Source organism: Hippocampus guttulatus, chromosome 11 (assembly GCF_054856545.1).
Source record: "Hippocampus guttulatus isolate MCC_2025c chromosome 11, RoL_Hgut_1.0, whole genome shotgun sequence".
In the NCBI taxonomy this organism is placed as follows: Eukaryota; Metazoa; Chordata; class Actinopteri; order Syngnathiformes; family Syngnathidae; genus Hippocampus; species Hippocampus guttulatus.
This window is the reverse complement of record NC_141271.1, coordinates 20,821,619-20,843,503: the sequence shown is the minus strand read 5'-3', so window position 1 is coordinate 20,843,503 and position 21,885 is coordinate 20,821,619. Positions and strand designations below refer to the sequence as shown.

General features: G+C 47.5%; 3 protein-coding genes and 1 long non-coding RNA gene across 7 annotated transcripts; 3 read left to right on the top strand and 1 right to left on the bottom strand.

The window, feature by feature from the left end:
- Window positions 1-1,285: 1,285 nt before the first annotated feature.
- Window positions 1,286-4,798, top strand: LOC147198621 (uncharacterized). 2 transcript variants are annotated; one of them, XR_015102341.1, is made up of 6 exons: window positions 1,286-1,418; window positions 1,504-1,528; window positions 1,709-1,872; window positions 2,931-3,381; window positions 3,914-3,954; window positions 4,422-4,798. It is a non-coding gene; the product is annotated as an uncharacterized LOC147198621 (long non-coding RNA). The 2 variants fall into 2 exon arrangements; XR_015102342.1 differs by lacking the exons at window positions 1,286-1,418; window positions 1,504-1,528; window positions 1,709-1,872; window positions 2,931-3,381 and adding an exon at window positions 3,638-3,763.
- A 2,629-nt stretch (window positions 4,799-7,427) lies between these two features.
- Window positions 7,428-9,819, top strand: LOC147198620 (uncharacterized). Its single transcript, XM_086124581.1, has 4 exons — window positions 7,428-7,854; window positions 7,953-7,993; window positions 8,629-9,008; window positions 9,103-9,819. The coding sequence occupies exons 2-4, from the start codon at window positions 7,975-7,977 to the stop codon at window positions 9,136-9,138; spliced, it is 435 nt and encodes a 144-aa protein (XP_085980707.1). The 5' UTR covers window positions 7,428-7,854; window positions 7,953-7,974; the 3' UTR covers window positions 9,139-9,819.
- Window positions 9,820-10,245: 426 nt separating this feature from the next.
- On the top strand, window positions 10,246-19,972 carry hibch (3-hydroxyisobutyryl-CoA hydrolase). 3 transcript variants are annotated; one of them, XM_086124576.1, is made up of 15 exons: window positions 10,246-10,405; window positions 10,621-10,663; window positions 11,075-11,206; window positions 11,283-11,367; window positions 11,575-11,655; window positions 11,776-11,828; window positions 12,894-13,053; window positions 14,200-14,345; window positions 14,580-14,666; window positions 14,769-14,827; window positions 14,965-15,046; window positions 16,345-16,464; window positions 17,210-17,243; window positions 17,322-17,498; window positions 19,678-19,972. In XM_086124576.1, exons 1-14 carry the CDS (start codon window positions 10,374-10,376, stop codon window positions 17,435-17,437), a joined length of 1,230 nt encoding a protein of 409 aa, XP_085980702.1. In that variant the 5' UTR covers window positions 10,246-10,373; the 3' UTR covers window positions 17,438-17,498; window positions 19,678-19,972. The 3 variants fall into 3 exon arrangements, with proteins under 3 accessions (XP_085980702.1, XP_085980703.1, XP_085980704.1); XM_086124578.1 differs by having other exon boundaries at window positions 10,247-10,405; window positions 12,894-12,972; XM_086124577.1 differs by lacking the exon at window positions 19,678-19,972 and having other exon boundaries at window positions 17,322-18,161.
- Window positions 19,973-21,647: 1,675 nt separating this feature from the next.
- On the bottom strand, window positions 21,648-21,884 carry akap19 (A-kinase anchoring protein 19). Its single transcript, XM_086124580.1, has one exon. The coding sequence runs from the start codon at window positions 21,882-21,884 to the stop codon at window positions 21,648-21,650; it is 237 nt and encodes a 78-aa protein (XP_085980706.1).
- Between the last annotated feature and the right edge of the window lies 1 nt (window position 21,885).

Below are 21,885 nucleotides of genomic sequence, written 5' to 3'. Positions count from 1 at the left end.
TGCCTGTTGTCATTTGGTGTCCAAAGTCATGGTTGCAAAGCTCTCCTGTTTTCTGAGTTTCCAAAGAACAGCACTCGTGTTGCTATCGCAGACTTGTATACAAATGGACTGACAATTGGCCCCTCGCTGCTGAAACCCCCTGGGGGCGGCCATCTTACGTTGCCGCTGTTACTGACAACTTCTGTTGGGTATCGCCTGAAAACACTCTGATGGGTGCTTTGTTTTTTGTTTTTTCGTGGCAGTATTTGTCGATGGTGTAATTAGAGCCTCTCAAAGAAGGACCTTTACTGTGTGCATCCACCATTCAGAGTGGAGTGTATGATCTCGGTATAGTGAAATGTGACTTACAGAGATTAGCTTGACATGCTTTCCTGATGGCCTTTCATTACATCATAGGTGTCAAAGTCAGGTCGTGGAGGGCCGCTGTCCCGCATGTTTTCCAAGTCTCGCTGTTGCGACACACCTGATTCAAATGAACGGGTTCAATGTCAGGCTTCCGCAGAGTTTGCTGATGAGCTGATCATTTGAATCGGGTGTGTTGCAACAGGGAGACTTGGAAAACGTGCAGCGCGGCGGCCGTCGAGGGCCTGAGTTTGACATCCTTGCCCTAGGGGAAGAAAGTAACATGAAAAGGCCATGGGTGCTTAGCGAGCGGCCACGTAAGATGGCCGCCGGGGGCACATTCTCTGTGGGCCCTGATGGAGGCAGGTACGTGCTTTTCCAAATCAAGACCATCCATCCATTATCTGAATGGCTTTTTCCTCAGGAGGGTCGCGGGCGTGCCGAAGCCTATCCCGGCCGTCTTTGGGCAGTAGGCGGGGTACACCTTGACCCGGTTGCCGGCCAATCGCAGGGCGCACACAGACAAACAAACAACCGCGCTCGCAATCACACCCAGGGACAATTTCGAGTGTTCCATTGACCTGCGACGCCTGTTTTTGGAATGTGGGAAGAAAGCGCAGTCCCCAGGGAAAAGCCACGGGGGCACGGGGAGAACATGCAAACGCCACACAGGACGGGTGGAGCCGGAATCGAACCCCGCAGCTGTGCACTTTTACCACAGGTGGACAATGACGCGCCACAAATAATTTTCCCGATGCGCTCTTTGTATACTGCCCAATATATTTGTACTCCAAACTGTACTCCTTCTCCTTTGTGTTATTGTTACTGTTGAACATTCTTCACACGCGCTGTTACAAACGGCGTTGGCGTCTCTTCAGGGCCGCAGCCACATTGTCCGAATAGTTCCGATTCTTTGGCCTGTAAATCGAGCAAACACTTTTGTCCTCACCAAAATGCAGATTACAGATTGGAGTCCCTCCAACACCTACATTGAGCTGCTGTAGGCGTGCCGCGAGTTAAATAGACTCCGCGTGGCCCGGCGGCAAGTAGATTCCGCCCAAATTTTGCAGTGCACGGTAAGTGGCTGGATTTCTTTGACTTGAGACTGCATACGTGTTGTCTTTCACGCACTGACCGTTGCGTTTTTCAAAATCCTTTCAGGCAACAATGCATCACAACAAGCGCGGTGAGCGATCCGTCATCACTTTTTTTTTTCTCACTTGTTTATTGTGCATGTTAAATTGCTCCACGTACAGCACTTTGTATGCGGCCATGGCCGTTTGAAAGTGCTCTATAAATACTGTTGACTTGACTTCTTCTTCCACAGACTTTTACCTTCAACAGAAGTTGTTTCCTTTATTTCCAGGAGGATGCGGAGGTGGCGGAGGTGGCAAGCCCAAAGGTGGTCACGGGCACGGTCACCGCCACGGATGCAGACACGGACCGGAATGTAAAAAGTGTCGCCGGCGCCGGCACAAGTTGGGGCACAAGCATCGCAAGTGTCACAAGAAAGGAAAAGAGTGTCACGGGGTGAGATTCACCGAGGACAAACTGGCTTTACTTCTCCGGTTTTCTTCGTTTATCAGGAACAGCAGTGATGGCCCTGGGTCACGTTGACCCGGGATGTCTTTGATTATCCAAAAGTGCCAGAAAAGTTGATTTAGATTCTAATATTACAAGGCTGAAACGAGAATAGTCATGTCTTTTCTTTTCTTTTTATTTTTAGTATACAATAAATAATAAATAAGAAGGTTGATTTAAGAAAACGTGTACAGTATTCAATATTAATGTATTCAACATACAAAAATAGTCATATTCTTAATATATTTTTTAAACTATTACTATTTTTTAAGAAAGATGTACTGGTATATTTTCTTAGTTTGAATTGATATTTCCATTTTATATATATATATATATATATATATATATATATATATATCCTTTTTTTTAATCGGTTATCAAGATTGTAGTTAAAAATGTTGCTTTTTTTTTTTAAAATTGTGATATTCCGAGAGGAATCATTTATTTCCAGGAAAGTTGCATACATTTTAAATTGAAGCTGTAATATCATGAGAATAAAGTCCAATATTCTCCGGAAAAACGTCAAATTGCAGAAGAAAAAAAAAAGTTGAATCCTTTTTTTGAATAAAGTCAAAATCAATAAAAAGTTTTAGAAGTTCAAGAATATTTCCGGGGGGGGGGGGGGGGGTTCCCAATTAAAACATGTATGGATCACGGACGGATTTTCTGCAATAAATCTCACGAAGAAGGGCAGTTCCACTTTTTTTTTCATGAAAAAAAAAAAAGCCAAAAATACATGATGTCAAATTGCAGAAGAAAAATCCAAACAGAAAAAAACCAAAGCCAAGTACAAATACAAAATCGCACTTGTAAATTTTCCGCTGTCTTCTTCCGCTATGGACATCATCAATGCAGCTCAAATGGGTCAATCTGACCCGCCACAGAACAGGAGGGGTTCATCTCCACCGCGCTTGTGCACTTAAGGACTAAAACCGTTTTGTCATTTCCGTCTGCCTGAAAATGGACCAATTTTTCTGTGTTTGGTTCACGCCCGCCGCTGTTTGCAGTCGTCCAGCAGCTCCTGCAGCAGCAGCAGCAGCAGCAGCAGCAGCGACTGCGACTAGAAGACGACGACGGCCATACCCGGCGGGCCATCAAGCATCCGCTTTGCACAACTTCTTTGGATGGAGTGCGCATACTTTGGGAAGATGCAATAAAATGGATTTGAAAATCAAATCAGCAGAGGACTCTGTGTGTGTGTGTGCGTGCGTGCGTGTGTCCCGACATTTGTATGCAACAAATGAGATTTGGTCACACCTTCTTTGGATCAGGAGGCGTGTCCATATTTTGGAGACTGTTGCAGACTATCTGATGTCGACAACACGTTTTTTTGTTTGGTTGTTTTTCTATAGTTTTTTTTTTTTTTAAATAAATGACCACATTATTCAAGGGCAGGGACACATTTCCCCGGAGGAGGGAATATCTGACTTCACACAACAAGCACAGCCAGTCCCCGAGGTGAGCAAGCGTCCATCAAAACACAGTCGGCAGCTCGTGTCAATGTTATTTGATGTATTTAAAAAAAAAAATGATCAGAGAGAGTTTTGAGTGTTATTAATCATGGGTTAGTTCTTAAAGTCAGTTAGTTTGTCAGTCAGGTAGTTATCCATTCATAGACCTAGAGAGAAGGTTCATTGATAGATAGATAGATAGATAGAAAGATCGGAAATCCCCCAAAATGGGCAGTCATTTTGTGCAACGCTATTAACGGTGAAGCAATCTGCCGCAACAACCCGGCCCTCGATTTCTGGAGGTGTGGTTGGAGGCGGAATGTTTTTCTTATAAAAGCGTAGCCCGCAGTCAGCAGGTGAGCAAGCGAGGCTCTCAACTCCAGCGCGCGGTAAATTCAGCATCTCCATCACCACAGTACAATTTTCCAAACGCGTTTTGTCAAGCTTGATAAATGGGAGCGCTCGTGTCAAATGTTGCCGCCTGTGTCGTCGCGACGGAGCCCGTATATATTTGACATATTCGCTTTCTTTCATTCCAGAGTGTCGATCCGAGATTTTGACAAGCAGAAGACCAATCGGGGTAGGCCTCTTCATTTCTGTTTTACGCGTTTTTTTTTTAAATGACTTCTTAGCATTGTTGTTCGTTTCCTCACGAGAGAACGGTAGCTTGTGTCACTCGTTGAAAGCTCCAAAACCTGTTTCGAAGAAGGGAATTTCCCCACATTTCCTGTCGCAACACTTCCTGGTTTGTAGCGCAGTTTGTGAGTGGCGATTTTTCTAAAGACGGAAATCGAACGATCCCTCCATCCCCACTTTTCATGTTGAATTCTCAAATCATCAGCAATTGTTGACATTCGGGGTGGCGGCTTCCGATCGGGCCTCATTTGGACGCGTTGCTAACCATGAGTTTGAACGACGTCTCCATTTTTTGGGCCCGGTGAATAGCAGAGAGCCGCCTCTGGGCGAAAAACACGCCGAATTTCTCGACTGGCACAGCTTTCCGAAGGAAGAGGCGCACCGTTACGAGAATCTTTCCTTCCCCTTTAGGCTCATCTCGGTGACGATGCCGTACGGTCCGTACAGGCCCTGCGTTCCTCCGCGGGTGTGCTATCCCGCAGCCCCGGCTTGCGGCCCCTACGGAGGGTACAGGCCGGGCTTTGGCTACGGCTACGGCCACGCCTACGGCTACGGGCATCACAACGGCTACGGCCACGGCTACGGCTACCACGGATACGGGCACGGGCACGGCCACCACGGATACGGCTACGGCCACAGAGGATGTTCGATACAATAGCATCTATGACCTTGAAATGTACTTGTCGTCGTACGCGGCATGTATATTCTCGGCTCCACAACTGCAGCGATCGTTGTAACAACCAGTAGTTGCAATAAAACGGGAATCTGAAAAGAAAATAATGAGCCAAGTCGACTCTGTTGTTCCATTTGTTTGTCAAGAACAGGAAAAATCCTCTTGGGTCAATTTGGCCCGGGTTGTGTGTACATTTACACGAATTGATCCGAATCCCAATATTGTTTGCATCTCATCTTCATCATGAGTCCTCAGAGGCTCACCCAGCAGGAGAGTCAAATAGGCTGGGGGGGGGGGGGGGGGGGGGGGGGGGGTTAGTGGAGGCAGGCAAGTCGAGGAGTGGCTTCTCATAAAAGGGCCGACAAAAAAAGACTAATATTAAATGGAGCAGGTTATAGAACAGGGGTGGGCAAACTACGGCCCGCGGGCCGGATCCGGCCCGTTGGTCTTTTTAATCCGGCCCGCCGAAGATTGGTGCACAATTAAGGTTTGATTGCATTCATTTCGTTTGGACTTGTAATGACAGGTATTTCAACACCAGGTGGCGCAGTTACTTCAAGTTGCAGAGCACAGGGAGGGAGGGGAAGACAAAGAAAGAGGGAGAAAGTAATGACCATGGAAGGGAAAGTGATATGTATCTGATTAAACGAAGCGGGTAACAAAGTACGAAACATTCAGGAGACGCCTGGAGTCGGAAAGGCTCAAATCTACGAGACTTTGAAAAACAAGGAAGCGATTCTTACTCAGTCCGATTCTGGCAATTTCCATGCTCAGAGTGAATTGCTTGTGGCTCGAGTACATTTCCTAGAATGGTTTGATTGTTATCATGTTAAAAACTTTCCGCAAACTGGACCACTAATAAGAGTCGGAGAGCAGTCAAATGTGTAGAGCGTGAATAACGGGGCTCAGTACGCATTCTTGAGGAGAACCGGTGCTGAGTGTGATGGTGGAGGAGAATGTTACATTATTACTGGCATACAAAGACATTGTGCTATCTTCTTTATTTTCCTATTTCTAACTTTTGGCCCGGCCCTCCACAATATTTTCTGCTTCTCATTTGGCCCCCCAGGGAAAATAATTGCCCACCCCTGTTATAGAACACGGAAATTCAACAACTCGAGAGAGCAAAAAGAGAGAACCACGGCGCCACCTGGTGGAGACCAACCTTACTCACCGGATTTAGTCCTCTGCAAAATCAAAAGTGATGCAGACCACCAAAGTCATCCGACCGCTGTCTCTCAGGCCAAAAGTCAAAGCGGACTCGACGGCTACCCGGAGCAGGTATGCGGAGGGAAAGCGTCCTGGCGTCGCCCTTTCTTTTGACTTGGCTGAACTCGTAATGTGAAGCAACATTGATCCATCGCCATCTGTTTCTCCAAACGCACGCTTGTTATCTTGATTGATGATTCTAAATTGAGCGGGGGCGTGAGGGTGGAGTGGAAATGCCGGTTTATCTGCTGCCATTTGCTTGCGCAGCCAAAGTCACCCAAGCTCAACTCCGATGGAAGACGCACGGATAGGATGTTATCGGCCTACACGTGTGTGTGTGTGTGTTTTTTTATGACATCTTTATCACAAGGGAGGTCTGAATAAGGACCTTTGTACTGTACCGTGTGATTTTTGAGGGGCGTGTTCCATCACGCTGCCGTCCTGCGGACATTTACTTGTCTCGTGTTGTGGAATTTCTGCGACGGAGAAAGAAATGCCTCGGGGAAACACTTTTGGCAAAAAGTGACAAAAATGGACACAACAACAAATTATATTCGATGTCGCAAAGTCATGTGAGATTGACTCGAGCTCTACGCGCTATCGTAAAGCTTCATAAAGTGACGGGCGTGCGCTGGCAAAACAAGCGCACACCTGGCTATGTGGTCCTTGCAGCTCAGATATATGTATCTGTATTGGCATAACAACCAGACGCCTTGTGCGTTTCGAAGCGGGGGAACGCAGGACGGTGAAACAACCCTTCGTGAAGCTCCCGCATCTATCGGCATCGCGCCCACAGACACCCACGCGCCGCGTGTCACCCCGGGAGTTTCGATGCTGGGACACGGGGGGCAGATATGTGGGACAGTTCAACGAGCCTTGTGAAAGCTACATGTCGGTATAACAATCAGACGCCAAGGTACTGCTGGATGTGAGCTTCGAAGAAACAACACGGGACGATTCAACTCGCCTCCTTCGAGCCTTAACAGCCAAACGGTGTGACACAAGACAGATATGCGGACGGTTAAACTAAGCTTTTTGAAAGCTATGTATTGGCATCACAATCAGACACCCGGCGATGTGGCCTTGTGGGTCTTGAGGGACAGTGAAACAATCCTTCTTAACTCATTCACTCCCAAAGACGTTTTTAAACGTCTTTTCAGACTCGGTCCAGAATTGGCTGCTACTGAATGAGTTAAAGTTACGCATACATCTTGGCGTAACATCCAGACAATTAGGTACAAAAAAGAATTTCATCTGTGCTGTATGTTGCACGTGTAGCGCATTTGTCAATAAAGTTGACACGAACATGACCGTGAGACAGAACTGGACGGTTAAACACGGCTTCTAAAAGCGACACATCGGAATAACAATCAGACACAACAATCGGGCCTCAAAGGGGGAATAAGACTAATATTAAAACATCCGTAAAGGAAAGTCAGTGCAATCAAGAATTAATCTCATAAACAGGACCCGTTTTTTAAAAACGATGTTTAATCACTCGCTGTCATGTTCCGTATTTGGCAGCGGGTGGCAGGCGTTGGTTCTGCCGCCTGCGCACCTGCCGCCTATTTGTCTGCGACGACACCCGCTATATCTCGGCGCTCCGGCTGTCGACTCCGTGCCTTGAAAGCGCCACTCCTAGATTTGCCGATTGTTACATTTTTCGACGTCTCCTCTATTATTTTGTGACAAAGTCCCCGTCAGCGTCTGCTATTTCGGGGGTTCCACTTATTCTCGTTTCGCGGTTACGTGCGAAGCGGTTCCTTTCCCGCTTTGTGCGTAACGTGACACCGGCAAGGATGTTTGGTCACACGGTCAGCCGTTGGAAGACGCACATTTGTAAACACGCACAGGGTGTAGCGGGAGTGGAGTGGAGGCAGGCAAGTCGAGGAGTGGCTTCTCATAAAAGGGCCGACAAAAAAAGCAGGCGGCTGCATTTGCGACTTGAAGCTCCAGCGTGCAGTAAGTTGCTCTCTTTTTGCTCATTTTGTGATTCGCTAACAGGTTGTGCTGATACTGAGCTTTCGTCGTGTGTGTGTTTTTTCCCATCCCAACCCCAGGGGCTTCACTTGTTGTTGAAAAATGTACGGAAACAACCAAGGTAAACCGCGAGGCCACTCCGAAAACTGAGCGCGACTTTGGATGACCTCTTGTGAAAGTGCCATTTGTCATGAACGACTCTGATGCAATTTGACCCATGAGATCAACATCCATGTTTGTTGTTACTGTCTCATTATAAACGCCATTACTAAAAAAAAAATAAAAGCATGTCAATTGATCTTATTAAATGTTCTTAGGTTGGAGCTTAAACTCGCCCAAAAATCGAATTTCAATCTTGAAGTTATTTTGTTTCTCAGGAGGAGCAATAACTAACATTCCTGGGTCAATCCAACTCAGTACTACTTGGAAGACCTTTGAAAAACTTCAAATTGGTCAATTTGACCCAAAGCATAACAGGCGGATTCAGTGTATATTTTTCCTATTGCTATAAAATGAGCCCATTTTGACCTGAGCGGGTCAAATGCGGTCCTATTCCAGTACTTCAAAATGGATCCACTTGACCCAAAACATAACAGGAATGCTTCAATGTATTTTAGGACTTTAACAGGGGTCGATTTGACCCGCGGTGGATTCCTATCCGGTGTTTTTCAAATGGCTCCTACTGACCTGCGGCATGAACAGGAAGATCCACTGAATCGACTCATCCCGCTTCTTTTCTTTCCTCTGTCTGAAAAGGCAACCAGTACCCCCAGGGTTACCCCAACCAGCCTGGGGGGTACCCGCAATATCCTCCCGGGGGATACCCTCAGTATCCGCCGGGCACCTGCCCTCCTCAGCCCTGCTGCCCACCTGGCTGTGGACCGGGTCAGGGGCATGGACATGATCATGGACACGGACACGGACATGATCATGGACATGGCCATGATCATGGACACGGTCATGGACACGGCCATGATCATGGACACGGACATGGACACGGACATGATCATGGACATGGCCATGATCATGGACACGGTCATGGACATGGCCATAGTGCTCATTGCCATGGCAAGCACAAGCACAAGCATGGCCACAAGCATTGCAAGTGCCACAAAAAAGGAAAGGACTGTCACGGGGTAAGACGTGCTGCTCCACGTCAGCATTTAGGAAAATCAAATTGCCTTTGTTCATTCATGTGTTGTCCATCTGTGTTCTTGTTTTCTTCTTTAGTCGTCCAGCAGCTCCTGCAGCAGCGACTCCGACTAGACCAAATCAGCCGAGATGGCGGCGGAAATGTGACGTCGCTGCCAAACATTTGAAGAGGACAAGGATGCGCTTCACCATTTTATATTTGCTTCTTTTGCTACACCTAAAAAAAGAAAAAATGCTTACTGTATGTTGAACCATTAAAACAAAGTAAGATTTTTTTTTTTGCTTCTTCACATGTAAATTCACTTTTATAATGCAAAATTGCATAGGGTGGATTGAAAATATCTCAACATATATACATTTAAAACATATCAACAAAATTCATTTAAAAAAAATATATAGCACAATTTAATGAGTCATTTGACACGTTCAACCATCACTAAATGTCTTCTTATTTTTTTAAACAGTGTATTTACTTCAATGTGCAAATTGAAATTAAAAATCAAATCAATTACATCAATCAAATATGAAGAAAACAATTATACATATTTTTATACACCGGTTAAACTTGACTGATGTCCTGTGTGCTAAATATTGTAGACATTGCCTCAGCAACGATTATACTGTAGCCTACGGTATTAGCGTTGCTACATTCCCATGTGCGAGGAGAATTCCGTCCTTTGTTTGTTTATTTGGTTGTTTTTTTTTTTTTCAAGCAAATAACTCTTGTACCAGATATGGACTTTGCAACAGTGTAGTGACTTGGCTGACGAAAATAAAGAAACTTCTGGAAACTGACCTCACGCGTTTGCTTTGGGAGAGTCTAAACCGTGTTTATTTGTCCAAGCCACACCTTATCCCAGCAGCATTCGTCATCTTGGAATCTCACATCTAATCTTGTTTTGATAGTCTGAATAAATCCAAGATTACTGTCTTGACCCTCTGCCCTGGGATGGACCGCGCCTTGCCAGCACTTTGAGAAGCAACAGCTGGACCTCTTGTCCTCTATACACTCGTCTTCTTTGCTAGACGAAAAATACATGTTTTTGTTTCTTTTTGAGTGGAAATAAATACATATGTACTACTAGGTGTCAGCTACATGAAAGCCAAACAGCTATCCATGGCTTTAACATCAGTTTTGTTTTAAAGTATTCTACCTCTGTGCCCACATTTCTACGTACAAAGCAAGGAGGAATACTTACTGTACATGTTCCAGCTTTCATCCGGGTGCCTATACGTCACGGATGAGCTAGCCAATCAGGAATGGCGGCGACCTCTCTCAGGAAGTGAGCTTGGAGTCGGTGTCGCGTCCGAAGAAAAACACAAGCTAACAGGCTAACAGAATCAAAGTCATGTCTTTAACACTAGTGACGTCTAAACACAGGTATTTGCCTTTTGTTGTTGCCATAAGGTGTCTCTTTTGCTGCCGTTTTGAAATTCTGAAAGCATGTTATTGGGCCCACTCACACTGGGGTGATGGTTTCTCACGACTGTGGAAAAAAAAAAAGATCCACTTCCACGTCGATCGATCGGCGGAGCGTTGATAAATAACTTCTATGTGAGGATAGAGGCCCAGCCTCACGTTGTTGCTTCTTTCAGACTCAGGGCCATCTGCAGACTTCATCGAATCCAAGGACACATGGTGAGTGAACAACTGCTTTGGGGTCTTCAGGGGGCTTCTCAAAACATACTCAACAAGCAGTCCTCGGTTTACGGCATAGGATATTGTCAGGTTACGAACGACGCGTAATGAACTCGGGTGCCAAAAACGTCACAACACGCAAGAAGGCGCGCTCAGTTTCCGCCGTGCAACTTCCCAATGGATGGTTTTACACTTGGTTACAGATGTTTTTCGTGCAAATATTTGCTGCAATTGATGCTTTTATTGTGTCGTAGATTATTGATAGACTTCGCCGTATTCCGATGGACCGTATGTGCAAATTTTGGTCGCTGCCGCAGGAACGAAAGTAGTTTCCGTTGTATGACAATAACAATATTCAGTGTTAAAAATTCATTTGACGTATCAAATGAAATAGTTTCCTTTTGGCGCCAGATGTCCAGTCGCGTGGAGCCCGAGGTTCTCCTGGAGAAGGTGGGCCGGACAGGCGTGATCACCCTGAACAGGCCCAAAGTGCTCAACGCCCTCAACTTGACCATGATCCAATCCATCTACCCTCAGCTCAAGGTACCGGCTGAAGCGCTCCTCATGAATGTTCGACCTCAATTTCACGGTGCGCCTTTTCAAAATGTTGCCTTGTTAGAAATGGGAGAGTGACGGCGACACGGACCTTGTGATCATCAAAGGGGCAGGCGGGAAAGCCTTCTGCGCCGGCGGAGACGTCCGAGGTATATTCCAGTGGTTGTTTTACTAGGCTGCGGTTTCCGATCAATCGCTTGTAACGCAATCGGTTGCCGTTTTGAACTATGCCGCGTGCGCAGAAAACCGATGCAGATCTTTGACTGACGGACTTGTTCGCGTGCCCGAGGAATTTGGTTTCCTGAGGATGAATAGTGACTCTCTGTCGCATTTGTTGCTTCGCGTTTTCCTTTCAGCGCTGACCGAAGCAGGGAAAGTTGGCGATCCCCTAACCAAGAACTTGTTCCGTGAGGAATACACTCTGAACTACGCCATCGGTGAGCTTTGAGAACATTTTTTGGGGGCTAATAGTTCATGAAGTGATGTATTTATGTGAAATATCCCGCAGTCTCGCATATTAGAAACGTTTTACCTTCTCACACGTGGGATCTTTTCAGGAACGTGCCGGAAACCGTTTATTGCCTTCATTGACGGAATAACAATGGGAGGGGTGAGTGGAAATGATTCCTTTTGAATAACACTCAAGATGAGCGTGACATGTTATGACTGCTTCTCAATGCGGTTGAGGTCAGGGGACGATCCAAACGTAAAGGAGAAAGAAACGTGCGTTTGGAGCCAGTGTCGTCCCCCCCCCCCCCCCCCCCGTGCGGTGTAATATGGAATTCCGTCCGAGGGTGTCAGCAGAGGTCCATGTGTGTTACCTGCTGGGAGTGCACGGCGGCACCTGATTGGATGACGCCGCATTGTTGCCACCCCGCGGGAGTCGGATATAGCTTGAATTTAAACGATGACCTTACGCCCCCCCCCCCCCCTCAGCCCCCATCCAAAATAACCAACGTGAATCATCAGAGAGCTTTGCTGCTGGGCTTTGACATATTTGTCTGTTGCCCTTCGCCCTGTCTTATTTATTTATTTTTTTAAATTTCTTGCGGGTGGCAGAAATGTTCATGCGTCAGTGTGACCCGCTGCCTGTTTAGTCATGCAAAAATGAATGCATGAGTAACAAAAAACAAAACACATGAGTAGGCTTTGGTTCCTTCTTTCAACGTATTCAAGTTTCACGCATAAAAAAAGAGACCAGGGTAAAAAACTTTTGCTACAACAAGTAAACTCAATTGAAAATACAAAGCCCAAATAATCTTCTCAAAGGGACGGTAGCGATAAACAAGTTGCGCACACCCTCTTCTAACTGGGAACGTGGCTGCGTTCGCGATCGACTAATCCCCTTCAAACTCATGCCACGTAGGAAACCCGAAATCAAATTCAGATGTTCGAGTGGGCTTTTCCTGACATTTGACTTTCTATTTGAAAACGCGCATGTTAGGCTCACTGAAGTCTCGAGATTGTTTGTTGAGTGAATGCGGGTGCGTGCGAATGGTGGCTTGTCTGCGCGCGACCTGCGATTGGCTGGCGACCAGTCCCGCAAGCGCCACAGAAACTTCACAGCTGCGCGATCTGCAACCGGTCACTCAAACGGGATTTCCGTCTCCCATCGTTGTGACTTCATTTGCGACCGACTCGTTGGCAAATGAATTGTCCGGTTCTGCACCCGCAGGGGGTCGGTCTGTCAGTTCACGGACGTTATCGAGTGGCCACCGAGAGGACGATGTTTGCCATGCCCGAGACGGCGATCGGTAAGCCGCAACGTGCCTGCGGGATGAGAGATGGCTTCTGGAGGAAAATGATGACATTAGTGGAGACCCCAGCCCAAAATGGTGCTTTCAGCCTCTAAGGCCCCAATTGACTTTGCTCATAAGCGGAATTCCCTCGAGGCGGATGGCCATCGCTCACACGCTTATTTTCTTTCTTAAACCAAACTCACTTTTCAGGGCCTTTCTTTGTTTGTGAGCGTAACACACATCAAACTTGTCCCGGGGACGCTTTAGAAAAAGCTGAAAGGCATTTTGAAAATTTTCAGTGTCATCAACCCTTTAAAACATCCATGTCAAACGCAAGGCCCGGGGGCCAAATCCGGCCCGCCACATCATTTTATGCGGTGCACGACAGCAAATCGTGTGTCTTTATTATTATTATTTTTTTAGCATGGTTTTTTTTTTCCCCCCTGAAATTTTGATTTTTCTTGTCTGGGTCCTCCCGGCGATGGACTCTCAACCAGTGTATCGTGTGCCCAATTTAGCTCGCCGGTAACCAAAATGAGGCGGAACGTAAAAGAAAATGGATGCTAATAGCAACAATCTTGTCTTTGCTAATGTTTTGTTGCACTCTCGCCGAACTGCGCACCAAATCCAGTAGACACTTAAACAGCTTCTTCCCTCTAGCCATTAACTCCTTAAACAGTCACTGACGTAGTCACTCTTCTTGTACTACAAATACTGCTACTGGTTACTCTAAAATGGTTCAATGATTTGTTGTTTACTAATGCAGCGTGTTATACCGGAGACAAATTCCTTGTGTGTTCTACATACTTGGCAAATAAAGATGATTCTGATTCTGATATCCCGCCGACAACCTCAACAGATTTTCGTTCCTCAACCTTCCGCCACGCGCTTGATGATAATGCCTTTTCGGTCAGGAATGAGGTCAGCCGGTCTCTAATCTCGCTGCCGTTGTGCTCAGCGAGCCTCGGGCCACACAAGCACACACCGGCAAAGCTTCGGATCCTGTTTAGAAATGCTGAATTCCAATGAAAACGTCGACCTAGTTCCATACACAACACAAGCCAAATGAAATATTTCACAGTTCGTAGCGTGTGACGCTCTCACGTTATCCTGTTTTTTGAAGCCTTCCTCGAAACGAGCCCGTTTTGAGGAGGCCTTCCAGTCTCCCGCAAACGAGCTACGAGCGCGGTTTCCTCGTCCGGACCGCCGTGTGACCCGAACTCGTGTTTTTGACCGTCGCAGGCCTTTTCCCCGACGTGGGAGGCGGTTATTTCCTCCCGAGGCTTCAGGGCAAGTTGGGCCTGTTTCTGGCTCTGACGGGCTTCCGCCTCAAGGGCCGCGACGTGCACCGGGCTGGAATCGCCACTCACTTCGTCGAGTCCAAGAAGGTACGGTCGGGCCGGGCGTCGCGGCTGCTTCCGTCGCTTCGATCTTGGCCGCAAAAGACGGGCTTTGTTTCGCGTGATCCAAGGAGGTTTCGGCAAGTTGTTATTGTCACGCTAACCCGCTAGCATCGTTCTTCATGTGGTTTTGGAAAGTTTTTGACACATTAGATTCACCCTTTGTGTTACTCCATGAGCTGGATGGCTTGCTTCCCTCCCTTCATTTGTTCCCTGTAACAGATGCCGGACCTGGAGAAGGAACTGGTGAACTTGAGGTCTCCCTCCGCTGAGAATATCTCCAGAGTGTTGGAGTCCTTCCAGAACGAGGTGAGGAGCCTGAAGTGAAGTGAAGTGAAGTAGTGGCCTTGCGGATTCGGTCGGGCGCGGCCCGCTTTTGGGTGTTGATTCCGCGTTTGCCGCTTCTCTCAGAGCAGCCTCGATAGTGACAAGCCTTTTGTCCTGGAGAAGCAGATGGCCGATATTGACAGGTAGGCGGCCGCAAGCGCCTGCTTCATATTATGCCAACCTCACGGTGATGATATCGTCTGAACGCGCCGAAAATGTCAAACTCGCGCGCCACATCGGCGCCGTTGCGCCCCCCCCCCCCCCCCCCCCCCCCCCGCAGGCTCTTCGACTCGGCCACGATGGAAGGCGTCATGCGCAACCTGAAGGCTGACGGCTCCGAGTTCGCAAAGAAACAAGTGCAGGTACGTCACCCCGAGGAAGATTTGCTACGAAAAGAAAGAACGTGCGGGTTTTTCGTGGTAAAGGTATGAAAAAGTATAAAATGAGTGGGAAAGAAAGAAATACAAAAAATATCACCCTATAAACACGAGAACATGCAAAGCCCACACAGGGAGGCCGCGGCTGGAATCGAACCCAGCACCTTTGCGCTGCGGGGCAAATGTGCTAACCAGTTGTTCACTGTGCTGCCCCCCCCCCCCCAAAAGAATTTGTGTTATTTTAGTTGATGTCATTTTACAAAATAATAAAAGATGTTCATGAAAGGTTTTTGGGCGGGCTGTGTGTGTTCAGGAACCCTAAATGATGATCATGACATTTCCACCACAATTTAAAAAAATGGCTCACACGAACGAATCTCTGATTGGCAATTTATTTGTTGGAAGAAAAACGGATGCCGTCTGTTGCGTGTTTGCGGGTTCCGCTTCCTCTCCATGTGGCGAACATCTGTTAGCGACGCGGGGGACACGGCCGGCCCATTTGAGGGTTTTCGTAATCAGCAGTTGCCGCAGTTAAAGCCCTTAATGGGGTTAGTGGTGGTTTTGTGTCTGCATCTCAAACACCCCCCCCCCCCCCACCCCTGAGGTGGGGCTTCAAGGGAGAGGTTGTGTCTCACAGCAAAGTAGCTTCCCGAAAACTCATTTGCCTAATTCTGTTTTTTCCCACCTCAAATCCATTTGCAGCGTCCAACGAGGTCAGGCGAGGAGGGATTATTATTGAAGGGGTGGGGGTGGGGGGGGGGGACAAGATTAAAGGCCCCTCCTCCCCGCATCCCCCTCCATCCACTGTTTGCCGCTTATGTCCTCCTCATCACACTCGGGATTAATAAAGCAAAAGCACTTTGCTCAACCCCGCTCTTATGTAGCGGGTCAAATTGACCCGTTTTTATGTGAATAATCGCCACATGTAGTTTTTGGGTATACAAATTTTCCGCTTGAAATAAAGCGGAGATAACTTTGTTCATTTTTCGTAGTTCTGTATTTAAAACACTTTTGGGGCAAAATGAGAATTTGAATCCACACATACAAATCAAATGTCATCATTTCTCTTGTCGTGAATTTTTGGGGAATGGGAAGAGCGACGCACCAATGTCTTCGAAGTTGACCGCTTGTTTTTGGGTGCATCATGTGACGATGAACGCGGCCACCAAATTTGGGGTCCCGGAACGTTCCGCGAGAGCGGTCGTGTTGGGAACGAGCACTTGCATCAGCTTCTTCTCTTTTTCTGCCCCCCCCCCCCCCCCCCCCCGGTTGTCCTCCTGCAGACATTGTCCAAGATGTCTCCCACCTCCCTGAAATTGACCTTCAAACAGCTGCAGCTCGGCGCCACGCTCAGCCTGCGGGACGTCTTGGTCATGGAGTACCGCTTGAGCCAGGCCTGCATGGTAGGAAAAGCACCCCGCTCAAAACTCGTCCAACGGGGGCACCCTCCTTCCGCTTTCAAGTCGGCTCAACGAAGCGAGCCTTCCTGGCTTGGTTCTTTCGACGCGCCACCAAAATTGTTCACGGGCCGATGGCGGTGCGCCCGCCGCCGTGTTAGGTGGTTGTTTTTGAGTCAATGCCCTCAAGTAAAATCCTTTTTTTCCCCTTCATTTATAAGATGAAGAAAAAAAAGATGTTTTTGTGCTGCGTGTGTGCCAGAGTGCTCAAATGTCATAAAATTGGAGCCAAAAAGTCTCGAAATTCAACGTATTTGCCCCTTTTAAGCCTGTAGCGTATCGGGTCAGTGTGACCCACTCTACTTTTAACTCTCAAAAAAATTATTCAATCATTGACGACAACTGCAACAACTTTTTTTTTTCCCCTAAAATGAGAAAGGTCATTTCAACATTTCTGCCCCCACTTTGAGTATGAGGTCTATCGGGTCAATGTGACCCGCTCTTCTACTTCTTGCTGAGAAAAATGCAATCGATTTATTCAGTATTCATAACACTAAAAAAGAACATTCACAAGGCTATACCTTTTGGGGCTGGGGGGGGGGGGGTCAGTATGACCCGCGCAATAACCGCGTAATTGAAACATCTAATGATGGGCTCCGTTGGTTATGTTCCTTTACAACAGCAACTTGACGCGCAATGTGGATCCAATTCCTTTTGAGCCGTAACGTTTGCGTCTCGCGTTGCTTTGCAGCGGGGCCGGGACTTCTACGAGGGCGTCCGAGCCGGTAAGTCGGACGGCGCGTACACGCGTCGCGCCCGGAAACTTCGTTCGACTCCTATTCTGTGTGTGCGTGTGTTACCAGTTCTGGTGGACAAGGACCAGAATCCCAAATGGGAGCCGCCTGCCCTGGAGGAGGTTCCGGACGCCGGCGTGGAGCGGTGCTTCTCCTCGCTCGGTGACACGGATCTGGCGTTGTGATCGCGTCACCTGACACTTTTTTCAACGCGTTCGTCGTCGTGACCGATGAACTTTGGATCAGGTAATAACGCTTGCCAAACATGAAAACAATAACGGCCGGCTGACTTTTTCCATTCTTCGGAGAGAGATCCAAATGTGTCTGCTGACTCATCAAATGTGAAATGAAACAAGCAAGTCAATCTTTTCGCCGTTTCTAAAAATGGCTCGTGTGTTTCCGAGTTTTGCCCCAATGTGGGACCCCGCCCGTCAGGACTCTACTTAGCTTAGCCGGGCCAAGATCCAGAGTCGGCAACACCGCCTTGTCCACTGTAACCCGCCTTGCATTCTGGGTCCAACTGACCACATGCTAGAAATCAAAAAAAAAAAAAAAAAAACTTTCAAAATTGGGATGAAACTCTTGCTGATCTTCTCTTTTTCTTCGTTTTATTTGTTCGCCTGTTTTGATCCTTTGTATGAGTTTTGAAGCTACAAATGGGTCGCTTTGACCCTCCCGCTATGTCGTGTTTCTCAGGTACACACACAAGGTTCAAAAGGGTCAATGTGGAAAAAAGAAGGCCAGCAGAAGTCTAATCATATTCTTATTATATTATTGTATTTTTTTTGGGGGGGGGGGGGGACTTTTTTCCAGTTTACAATGCAGCGGTAAAAATGACTTGCGTTTAAAAAAAAAAAAAGTTATTAGAAGTACATTTTTGTGAGTAGTACCAATATGAGAATGAATAGAGCCAATATGTGAATTGATGAAGCCCAGCGGGAAAGGTCATGTGGAAAAAGTGCTTGTCCTGATTCCGTCTCGTGCGACTTCAGCACCGCGCGAGCGTTCGGCGTGACGCGTCAGCCGCGTGCTCGCGTGTCCTTGTATGGACAAGTTGTCTCCGCTGATGTAGTGGCGTCGGTGCCTCGGCTTCTCATCGACTAAACAAACTGCTCGGTGCAGCCGTGCTCCTGTTCCCTCCGGATGGTCGGACAAAGTGCAAACGCATTGCCGAACGAGAAGGCCTTTTGATTGATGTTTCGCTTGAAGCCGACCCATCGGAAAACTCGTTTTCCATTCACTTCTTTGACATGTCCAATATGAATGCTTCATTTCACCCCCCGGGGCCAGTTTCACCTAGCAACGTGAAATTTGGTCGTCGTGTTTATCTGGAGAAGACCCACAAAAAAAAGGGTCTTGGGTGAAAGTGGTCGTTTTCGTGTGACTTTGCCCATTTTATTCATTCTGGAGGAAACTTAACATCCGGTAGCAAATCTGCTACCGTAGCCAGTTTCTTTGAACCTTGAGAAATGTGTTAGTCTTGTCTATCATGAGTAGACCCACAAAAAAAAAAAAAAAAGATTATTAATAAGCCTCAAGAAGCCAGGATCAAAATAACGCAGGAAGTCTTCACATTTGCCCCCCCCCCCCAAAAAAAAAGCTATATTCCAAAAGACACAGGAAGTGAGGACATAGAGCGTCAACAATGTTTGTTTCTGACACTTTGGGACAATCAAACACGGTCAATTGTCTGCAGTCTTCGGTAGAAAGCAATGCTACGGATAATCAATTGACCAAGCCGCGTTATTGATTGCATATCCCGAAGTAGACGGATGCGTCATAAATGGTTTGAAATGGAGTTGAGAACGAGATCGCGTTGGGGGAAATCAAACGTGCCTCGGGCCAAATCGAGCCAGGCGGCGACTTTTTTGCGGTCTCTGAGAAACGACGGGAGGCCCGCGGGAAACCTTTCCGATCAACACGCGGTCCGAGTAGCTTCATTATTTATTGACGAAAGAAGAGCAACGCGCCGTCTTGAATGTCGAGCGAAGCCGTGCTCATAATCGCCACGATTTATGGCACGAACGCTTCCCGCTCAGCGCGGACTTGATTTGACGAGCCGCTCCAGCCCCCTTCGCCGCCCTCGCTGTCAAATAATCAGCCCAGCTATTATGTCATGTCCTAATCTCTCCCCCCCCCCCCCTTGCTTGCTTGTATTAGGTAACAATGTTCAAAGATCAGCGATAAAGCGCCATAAACGCATAGCGAGCAGCCCCGCGTTCAACTGGAACTCCCGTCGCGCTTTCGGATCGCTCCGTGTTTGCTCTTTAGCCCCTCCCCTTTGTTTGAATTGGCACACCCACACGGGGGACTAATCGATTGGGGAAAAAAAAAGTGAATTTTAATCAATTCAATGAGTTCACATTGTCTACCTTGTGACTATGCTCATTTTTTCCCCTCTATGGGCGGGTTCTGTTTCTTTCAGCTCACAAAAAAACAAGTCCAAGGGGGACTCCGATTGGCGAGCAGCTTTCCGCCACATCCGGCGAAGCAAATTTGCTCCCTTTTAGCACCCCACGGGTGCGTTTGACCCGCCGCATATTAAGCATCAAAAAAAGAAGGTGACACACAACAGGGCCATTCATCTGGGGAGAAATACCGGTAACTCCCTTTTGGCCCCGGGTCAATTTGACCCGCAACATGACGGCGCTCTCTGCGTCGGTTTTTCTTAAACGGCAGCTCCGATGGAAATAACGTCAAATAAATGGACTTGAAATTTGTGCGTGTCAACTTTGCAGCCAGCTTCCCCGCAGCAAACCAAATGACATCCGCTTAAGAAGAACCGCCGAGTCCACTTTAATCTTTAGCGTGTTAGCAATATGTTTGGGATTACCCCGTCCGTCGCCGAAGATTAGCAAACTGCTTCCACTGTTTTTGTCCATGTGCCGAAGGTTTGCTCGTCCCAAACCCGCTCTTGACACTTTGTGTTCGATGGGCCATTCGTTTCCTGCCCAAGCCGTAAAGACCGACCATTTACCGACAAACGGTGGCATTACTTCTGTTGCGCAAAATCTTTCAGACGCGTGTTATTTGGCACATCAAATTGACCTTGATCTAAAACAGGGGTGGGCAAACTTTTTGGCTCGGGGCCCGCATTGACTTTTAAAAATTGACAGAAGGGCCAGGTCAGCTCGAGCTATGGTACATTAAAAAAAATTAACTGCATTTCTTGACAGTCCATATCAAACATCAACAGAACAAAAGCATGAAAGTATGGTCTTCATATACTTTTTTTTAAATGACAAAAGTTTTGTTGATGACCTATTTTAGCCTGTGCATCTCTGCAGATGGGTTGTGATCAGACCAGTAGAAGTAGAGCGATACAGAGGTCCTAGGTGGTCGAAAAGATCCCGCCACCCCCCCCCCCCTCCCTCCCTGTGTTCTGCAACTTCAAGTCATTGCGCCACCTGGTGGTGAAATGCCTGTCATTACAAGTCCAATTGAAATGAATGCAATCATTCACACCGAACCTTAATTGTGGACTGACCTTCGGCGGGCCGGATTAAAAGGTCCAACGGGCCGGATTCGGCCCGCGGGCCGTAGTTTGCTCACCTCTGATCTAAAACATACATATTTCTAATACTGCTAGTTGAAAGAAAGGCACTGCAATTTTTTTTTTTTACATTTAAATTACTTTTAATGATCTTAATATGAACCAAATAGATTTCTTTTTAACAAATGAGTCCATGGAGTGGTTCTAGCAATTTTCACTGTGGGTCACGCTGACCCATGAAGACATTTGGTGCAACAAACACAAAAAGGTGTCTGAACACAATATCCACAGAAACCCTGGAGGCAATCAAGGAGTGGAGTAGAGGGGCAGTGACGAGGCGAGCGCAACTTAGTAACCCGTAAAAAAACTTCTGTGGAGCGCTTGACAACCATTTTTCTTTCTGTCCTTTTTTTTTTTAGGATTTCACAAAAACTGTCAAACAGGACCGCAAAGAAGCCATTCGATTTGATTGCAAACGCAGACAGAAGTGAAAAACATTTCAGTTATAATTCCGTTTCAATTTTGGTCACCCGTGAAGACACTAAAAGCACAACTTAGATTTTCACTGGTGAAGACAGCATTTCATTAGCAAAACACCAAATGTCACTTGGCAATTAATGCAGAAGAGCCGTGCCTGTGGCGCATGCAGCGGACACGTGGCATTTTAAAAAGTTGGGTGCACCCGGGACCGGTCGCGTGAAAGAGTCTCATTTCCAGCTGGGGACGATTTAGAGTCTTCCGTTAACTTCGGATGACTTTTGGCAAGAAAAGTGGGACGCGCCCTGGAACGTTTGCGAGCCAATCGCAGGGCGCATGCCGTCAAACGGCTGTTCAAACTCGAGCGGCCGTGCGCCGTGTTCGGAATGTGGGAAGATGAGCCGGAAACATTTGGTCTTCCGTCGTCACGGCACGTCGCACTCGATGTACGGGATGTCGCCGTAACGGCGGTCCACCTCGGCCCACTGCTGCACGGCCCGGGCCGTGATCTCCTCCGAGAGTTTCTGGGCGTACTCCAACAGCGCCGGGTCGGCCCGAGGGGAACCGTCCTCGGAGCGCACCAAGCGGGCCTTCTCGCCCCGCATCCTCGCCGCTTCACCGTCGGCGTGGGAAGCGCTCCTCTTGGATTTGATGCAACCCATG